The sequence below is a fragment of the Augochlora pura genome, chromosome 2, assembly GCF_028453695.1.
Source record: "Augochlora pura isolate Apur16 chromosome 2, APUR_v2.2.1, whole genome shotgun sequence".
Taxonomy (NCBI): Eukaryota; Metazoa; Arthropoda; class Insecta; order Hymenoptera; family Halictidae; genus Augochlora; species Augochlora pura.
The window spans coordinates 18,237,197-18,245,995 of NC_135773.1; the positions used below are offsets into that span (position 1 = coordinate 18,237,197).

The 8,799-nt window shown below is 41.0% G+C and overlaps 1 protein-coding gene across 1 annotated transcript; it reads right to left on the minus strand.

Annotated features, from left to right (window-relative positions):
- Positions 1-4,508: 4,508 nt before the first annotated feature.
- Hand (heart- and neural crest derivatives-expressed protein) lies at positions 4,509-8,573 on the minus strand. The gene is made up of 3 exons (XM_078191401.1): positions 8,153-8,573; positions 6,809-7,443; positions 4,509-4,777 (listed from the first exon to the last, which is right to left on the minus strand). The coding sequence occupies exons 1-3, from the start codon at positions 8,235-8,237 to the stop codon at positions 4,643-4,645; spliced, it is 855 nt and encodes a 284-aa protein (XP_078047527.1). The 5' UTR covers positions 8,238-8,573; the 3' UTR covers positions 4,509-4,642.
- Between the last annotated feature and the right edge of the window lie 226 nt (positions 8,574-8,799).

The window sequence follows — 8,799 nt, forward strand, 5'->3', positions numbered from 1 at the left end:
ATCGTCGACACGGGTTTCGTAGGTGTTCTGGGCTTCGTCAAGGGAAGAGTTTACAAAGAAGCGGTCGTCGATTCACCTTCCCGTGTTTAGCACCTTCTGACACGATAGCACGTGCCTCATCTCTCACCCGGTTCCTCTACCGTTCCCCTAAATCCAAACGATTGCCTTATTAAAACACAGGGACATCTCCTGCACATTTAACGATGTAAGACTACGGATGCATTCATTGAAAATATAAATAAATGAATCTCGAGATGTAACGCGATTGAAGGAAGGAACAAGGTTCTACTTTATTTGGATTTCCTGCAATTAACCGACCGGTAGCCAATAAATCGGCTTTTAACATTGACTGGCATCCCGTAAATCGGTTGTCATGGCAACTAATAATTTATCAATTATTGAGGTAAAAGTATCAGATTGAACTTCTGTAAGTTCTCATATATTATATCATTTTTTAAACATTAGATACCTATAGTGATGAATGAAATAAATAAAATAAAAATAGAATAAATTTAATTTTCCTACAATGACATAAATGTGAACCGTTAACATACATGGTATTTAATTTGTTTTTAATCGAATTTCCATCCTGTGTTTGGTAGCCATGTTTTATCGATAATCTAGAAGTGATCCGAGGAGATCCACTTCATAAGTTAATTGCACATTAATTTGATACATGGCACCGTTTTACCAAAATACACGACAGCTTTATAGTCGATGAAGAGAATACGATGCTCCGAGCCGTCGGAGAAGCCGATTGAAGTGTTTACAGGGCGAAACCGTGCTCCAGTGTCTAGACCACGTTCTCTCCAAAGTAACGGTGTATACCACATACAATATCTGTAATACGTGCATACGGGACTGTAATATGGTGGCACTCGACGCTCGCGGTGATAAACAAACAGTGATCAATCGGTCTGCCAGTGTATTGGCCTTCGAACGTTGCCATCGGCAAACCCGGCCGTGATCCGACTATCCGATTAAAGAGGCGAGCGGTTTTTGTGAGAGAGCACGCTTGAACCTTGACGTCTTTCTCTTTAATCGACCTTAGACACTTCGAGCACCGCGGCTACAAAAATTGGGAGACGGTGATCATCGACTAGGCTCATGAAACTCGTTTCTGTCGCGACATGTTCGAATAAACCGAATTTTCTTAGGACTCGTGATCTTAAGTTCGCTTTCATTTTTTATTAACCCTTTACGGTCGGGTGGCGACTCTAAGACGCCGCTATAGATGATCATGCCACGTATCAAAATCATTTTTATGAAGTTGATTCACATTCAAAAAATTTTTAAGAGCCTGTTGTTAGCTCTTGTACGAGTCCCATAATTCAATTCGATAATGTCTAAAATGCAACAGGTTATGTAAAATGGAAGCGCTGTAAGTTTGAGAAAATATTTTGAATTTCGGGTTGAAACAACTGCAAAGGATTAGACTAATATAAGATCCTTGTTGGGAGTATTAATAGATTATTGGTCAGTGTTCTTCTTTAATAGCTCGTAAACGATTACATTTTCGTTAAGAAAGGATTACTTAAAATGAACTCAGGTACCCTTCGTTTTCCAGAACTACCATAATTTTGAGACACTATGTACGTTTGAATCTTCTCTAAAGTTGTAAACAATGGGATTTCAGAAAAAGAATATTAGGCGAAGAGAAGCAGAGGGTTCATATAAAAAGGCATCTATTGTATAGGGTGGAACATACTCTCCGTTGCAAAATTTGTATACCAGTTAGCTGATGCTGTCTCTTTCAAATGTGCACAGTTATTGCAATTATACCCACTGTGTACGTTTGATTTTCTTCATATTTTTATTTAAACATCACACTTCCAGGATATATATAATTTCATAAAGAATATTAAATTATATATGCTTCTCAACCAATTAGCACATTACATTTTGTGTTATGACGAGTATATTCGTTGAAAGCAGCTAACTGGTTAACGAAGTTACTTCGATGGGAATTTTTCAAGTGAGATAGAAGAGCCTTGGGAGCAAGTTCGTTCTGGATCAATGAGCTTAAAATCGTGAACGAGAGAGACCTTGTTTGCAGTGTTCAATTGCCCGCAATGCTGTCATCGCGAGTTATCGCATCGTTTGGATATCGGGGTGACGCCGATGGAGATGTTACCAAAAGATACAACAAATATTCAGTACTGATTATTCGTCGAACGAGCCGCTTTGTTTATTTGAACTCTGTAGAGAGACGCAGAGAAAGTAAATCGCTCCGACGATGACTCGTGACGGAAACCGACGTCGATCACGCGTCTTCGGTTCTCGAAGGCGAGAACGTAGGCTCAACAATTAAATAAATGCTGGGAATGCAGACGTTCGAACGCTTTCGTGAATCCCTGTATCGGGAGATGAGAAGAGGCTAAAGAGGATGCTAGTGACATCGTGTCAAGGCTCGACTACTGGCGCAAGGACTCTCAAGAAACACGATACACGCCGCGACTCTCGCCGCGAAGTCGAAGAAACACGTTCGACAGTCAAGAAAAGGATCTGGGAGCTGAAGAGACACGTTTCACACTGAAATCCGATGAACCCAACAATCTAGATTCTCGATTTCTTAATTGCTACTTCTATACTGAATTGTCGACCCTACAACCAATTATAGATTTAATTAATATACATAATTAATAGTAGACAATAATTAACCCTTTGCACTCGAAGCCATTCTACCTCGAATTCCAACATAATTTCTCTGATCCACGATATTTCGAAATTGAATATTATATGAAATTGAGTCACGTGATTCGCACAGCAGTTGCACTTTTAATAGTTTTCTAAACACTGGTAACTATAATAATTTACAAATTATTTTGAGACATGATAGAACAATTTTCAGTGATGCCTTGGAGTCAAAGGGTTAAAGTAACTCTGATTAATATTCGGACACCTTCCAAAGCGCAATAACATTTTTTTTAGAGCGGGCTACACGATTTGAATTTTTATTTAAAAAGAGAGATTCGTCTACTAGACCACAACTAGTATGCTTTCTGCTAAATTTTGCCATTACTTAAAATTACGAAAGAAAATAGGAAACTCTCGCTCTTTATCTTTTTCGTCCGAGCCTATAATGCAAATTTTAAAGAATGCATTTTGTAGATTCGATAACTTATACAAGCGTCTATTGAAAATTGCACATGTTGAAGAATAAACAATTAAAGATCACAACAATTGCAGTTTTTTCTGAAAGCTTGAAAATCTATCCTACGCTTGTATCTTGACTTTGCATTGAACAATTGTGAGATCTACAAAACGCATCTTTTTAAATTTTCGATATTGAACCAGATAAGAAATTTAAAGAATTTATCTTGTTTTGTCAGTCCAAGCAATAACGATATTATAACAAAGTAACCTGATCATTGTCTGGTATACCAATCCCTCTACGATCTAACAAAAAAATTTTAATCATTTAGTCTGTGAAAATGTTATTTCATTTCAAAAGGTGTCCGAATGTTAATAAAAGTACCAGCAGATCAAAATGCTTCGACAGACATTTTTCTAGGCAGCTTCAAAAATATTACGATACTGATAAATAATAAATTCCATCATTGCAGCTCGACTAAAGAGATAAAGTTTATGTCTAGGGGGTGTTTATCTCATCGCTTGGATTAACCGCATATTAAAAGTAAAGAGATAGATATTTGCGTCGCATTAAGACAGGAAATCGACGCCGTAGAAAGGGGATGGCAGATCCGAGATTAAATTAAAAGAAAACGAGTAAGGTTTAAATTACAACACTCTGTTTATTGCTAATGACTTTTTATACATCGTTGACACGGTTTTTTATACAAAGGTCTTCTGATTCTTGGCGAACCGTTCTCTAAATTCTAATTAACGCTTGGGGGAGGGAGGTCCCGCTAAAATCGAAACCGACTCGAAGAAACTCGCGTTTAATTACGAGCTACGTAACAGGACACTTCTATTTACACACGTGACGTATCGCGGACGCGTATTTACAGACGATCGTCTCTTCTTTTTACAGCGGACCCGACGGAGTTCCTCTGACCGGAGAAGAATCCGTTGAACGCGGTCCTTTGACGTTGACGGACCCCGTTTTACGATTTATCGTTTATGATATGCTGTTCGAAAATCTTTGCCTTTCTACGCTACTCGCAGACATCTCGTTTCGGAGAATCGTAAAATCGAAGAATTACCAAAACGATACGAATGTCACCGCGGGGGTGGTTCTACGCTACTTAATCCTACTTGTTTTTTTCGTACGTTGCTCTCGACGGACATCGACGTTACACTGCCTGTCAATCGCCAGAATGCAAATAAAAAAATTCGTAGAATGTTGTTTCGATTGTTTGCATCAACATAGCGAGTCCGAAATGTGAACGGATGAACGTTTTGAATAAATAAAATGAAACGAAATAAAAACAACTGACCCGGTGATTGTTGCAACGTTAATAACGTTACCTTTCTACGTCCTAGAAATTTCATCTTTATGCATTATACACATACAATGCGATAAGAATGCGCAAATTGCACGGAGTATTTAAAATCCCAGTGGTTGCATGGACTGCATAGAATGCATAAAGAAGTCGCGGTGTTGAAATAAATAAAATTTTCGTAAGCAGATCGAAGAAATGGCTGAAGTTTTGTCGCGAATGGTTAGAGATCGTCGATTTTATTGGATTTGGCTGGTCTGCGATTCCTGCTTTAGTTCCAAGGCCCACATGTGCTGCGGCCATCCGGTTCGTCCTTTGCCCTTCGACGACTCCTCGACCATCAGACTGGAGGCAGGGTGCAAACACGACTCGTTCTGCAATTAGAAGTAACAAACTCTCTTTTTCCGTTCATGTGAAGCTCCTAGAAAAATCGTTTAACCTCTTAGGCACGGTTGGATTTTACGGGAATTAAATTCTTCATAACTAAATTACCATTTTTCGTTATATACAATTCTTTTTTGTGTATTTTCTTAGTGTATTGTACATATTCACTTTCACTTTAATCGTTTACTTTAAGAACTAATAATACAATTGAATAAAACACGAAACTTCCACAAAAGCCACTATAATGGCGTGTCATGCCTGAGAGGTTAACGTATCGCGTTCTATAAATCATGCAGTCCGCGACGCGACGAAGAAGTATTTCGTTTCAAAATAACGTTATTCGTTCTGAAGAGAGATTTTCCTCTAAGATTATGATACGTAGCGATCATCTTGTCGCAAACCATAATTAGGTTTGTTTAGCTTCAGTCAGAGGTTGACGACCCCTCGAAGGAAAGAGATCAATCCCTTCGTGGGTGGCGAGGAATCGCAGAAAATTGGGAAAACCACAGACCGCAGGGTCCGACGGGTAGAATCGACTGGCGTCGATGTTACGGAAACGACGAGACGATTGAAAAGAAACTATAGCGAGCTATACTGAAGACCTGCGATACCTGGCCGATCCGACGCGATTCCTGTTTCCTTCGTCACACCTCACGAAAATTTCTTTCCCGCTTGCCAGTCGCTATTCTGCCTGGTTCTGTTGAAAACATGCCCGTCAACCGAGTGTTTGGCACAAAAAATCCATGAAAACGCGTTTAACGCATCCGATGCACCAGATACGCAAGATTCATAAAATACGTAAAATGTTTCTTATAAAACAGACTACAATAATTTGGTAAATTGTGTTTTCGATGGTTATTAAAATATAATAATGACATTCCTATCACACCGTATCGGATCCTGAAAGGATTAAGGATACCGAACTATTTCCGATCGTTTACGAGCTTGCTATCCGATGCACCACGGTCTCTCGAACGTTATTCCATCGACGTGCAAAAGTCGGCAGCGGCGCCCCGTTGGAATCCGACAGCGCGAAAATCCAATGGAACTTTGTTTCTCTTCGTTTCTCGAGAAGCTCGAGATGCGATGACGCGTTTAAGGTCGAGCACGACGAGCGAGGCACCAATTAAAGAGGACGATGTTTACTCACGGGCAACGCTTACGAAAGCCTCGAGAGATTTCGAAAAGACTACGAAGAAAGCATAAATCCCAAAGTCCTCGAGCGACTTTTCCCGTGAAGGTAATCGGCGTCGCTCGAGTACGTACTTTCCGAATTAACGGGGGAACCTTGATTCTCATTTAGAAGTCGATTGTCAATGTAGATCGTACTGCGATAGTTCCTCAGAGTCCCAACTTACAGACCCAAAGCTGGGACAATAGTATTTTAAATGGCAAATAGCAAGTACATATTATATTTTAAACGATGCATATATTTTTGAAAATTAAATATTCGAAAGAATGTACTTTCAAAAATAAAATATTTTACTTGTACTAATAAATTTTTGGGACAGTATTTCCTACCAGTATCGATTTGAAAAATACTGAAAATATTTGTTCCAGAATCCGGAATATTTTATTTATTTAATATCGACAAATAAAATAATTTCATTTCACTTAATCATAGATTGAAATTTTCTTTTGGTAAACTGAAGCGAACGAAGTGCTTTTCCACTGCATTATGAACGTTCATAAAAGATGCATTTTGTCACATACGAATAACTGTATTTAGAAACGTTAGTTATCATTTTTATAATTTATTTCCAAGTTAGGGACTATGGGAAATATTCAATTCGCGTGTGCAGTAACATATTTATTGAAATAAAAATGATCTTATCTTGTGCTTTAGATTATCAAAGTAAGATATTTATTTCGTACTAGTACTAATTCACTTGTACTGCGAAGAATCTATTACTTAAAATAGTGTTTCATATATCTTCTCAATAAATATTAACTAGCTCTAGTTGCAGTCTTCTTGACACCTCGATTGAAACAACCCTCCCATGATCGAAATCTATACAGACCTGATTCGCCTGAGTCGTCTTGCTCCTCCTGCCATGCGAGAGGATCTCTGCCCTGAAGGTTTGCGGCTCCTCTCCTTCGTCGCTGTCCAAAACCGCCATTAGATATCCGATGTAAGAAGCGGCAAGCCTGAGAGTCTTGATCTTCGACAGCTTGGTGTCCGCGGGAACGTTCGGTATGCAGTCTCGTAGATCCGCGAAGGCGTTGTTTATACTCTGCGTCCTCCTCCGTTCCTTTTTGTTCGCAGTGTTCCTCCTCTTCGGCCTTACCACCAAGCCACCCTCCCGCGTGGCATCCCTCAGGTGCTGCTGGAAACCGCTTTCGATCTGGTTCATCGACGAGACACCGGAATACTCGCCATCCCTTCTGAGGGTTTGGGGATGATGATGATGGTGCAGCAGGTGATGGTGAGGGACCTCTTGTTGCGGTTGATAGACCAGGTTAGGGTAATGCTGGCTCATCGAGGGGTGAGGGTATTGTTGCAGAGGGGAGTAGCTGGTCTCCTGGACGCCGATCTCTTCGATCAGGGGTGGCGTCGAGGCGGTAGGGCTTCCTGCGCCGGAACTACCCCCGGAAATCCCGGAATCCGCGCCCCAGTACGTCGATTGGCTGTCGGCGTCGGGAACTGTCAGCGGACCTGCACAGAAATGGTTCCCGTTTCTTCATCCATCGAGTCGCGTTCTACCCTCTCGTGGAACGAGTCCGATACCAATGTGGCTACCACAATTTTGTAACTCGCACAAAGGACGTTATTGTTACTTCGATATTTATTAATCGCCAATTGACACAGAAACGGATCGTTTAATTGCAGCTTTTCGTGAAATGTATAAATTGATACAGCTTGAATACAATGGAGAATTTACAATTCCTGAAGATTAATTTTAATTGTTAATTTGCAAGCAAATGTTGCTTTGTCTAACTAGATATATAAGCCTCCAACGTAAGTCTATTCGTGATTTTTCCCCGAATGCGTGGGTCATTCAAAGGGCGATATATCCTAATGAAAAAATCGTACCCGAATTCAAAAATCGTTGAAAAGAAGAAATAACCCTATTCGTTCCCATCTCGATATGAATCAAAAAAAGATTCGCCGTACTCTGCAGACTCGACCGTATTTGCGAAATCAAGAATCGTCTTCAGCATTGCCACCGATTTCTCGACGCAAAGGAATTTCTGAAGAAGAATTCGATTCGGGGGTATGAAAGTGGAGACTTCGCGTTTCAAAATAATTCCAGTCGGATTGCCCTACGACTTTTGTCAGCGAAGTTAGTCCGAAGATCTTTCGATTTTTCGCCTCCGCGAATTAACGTACATAAAAACAACCGTAAAGATTTCGGCCAACTTACCGTAGGGTAGTTGCGTGACATAATTGTAGGGTTGATGCCACTGCGGATAGTATTCCGGCTGTGTCTCGTAGCCTCCCAGCATCATCCTGCGGTCGAAACTTCTCGAACTACACAGGAATCACAAAACTTGTTCTCCTTCTTTATCTTCTCGTTCAACAAGCCTCTCAAACTTCCACCATTTGCAGCGAGCAACAAAACCGAGATGCAACTTCAACAAAAAAATCGTTGTGATCCTTCAAGAAAGGACTCTGAAGGCTAACCCTTCCACAGGAGACCGTAACAGAACGACGGAAGCAGAACGACCTGGCGAAACTAATTTCCAGGGGTTGCAACAGTTTCAGGAATGTAACCGGTGATTAGGATGACAGTGCACACGACACGCACGACACTGCCTTGGGGTTCGATGTGTTTCCGGATGCGGTCCAAGTGCCACTGAGAAGGGAGATTTCGGCTTTGACTTGACGGCGTCGCACGAGGCCGGGGCGCTTGTTATCCGATCGCTGCTCGGATGTTCAAAGTGGGCGTGGAAACCGCGAGAGAGGCGGAGCGATCAGAGATCCCCACCCAGGCAGCCTCCGCTCAATTCAATTAGTAAATTGAACGGGAATCAGCGACGGCGAGCCATGATTTAGGATGCTGCCCGCCAT

Bases quoted from the DNA above. Each gene is read 5' to 3' on its own strand.
- Hand (XM_078191401.1), bottom strand. From the start codon at position 8,237: ATGATGCTGGGAGGCTACGAGACACAGCCGGAATACTATCCGCAGTGG. The intron at 7,444-8,152 runs GTAAGTTGGCCG...ATTTCTGTGCAG, and splicing joins TGTCACGCAACTACCCTACG to GTCCGCTGACAGTTCCCGAC. The intron at 4,778-6,808 runs GTCTGTATAGAT...TTCTAATTGCAG, and splicing joins AGACGACTCAGGCGAATCAG to AACGAGTCGTGTTTGCACCC.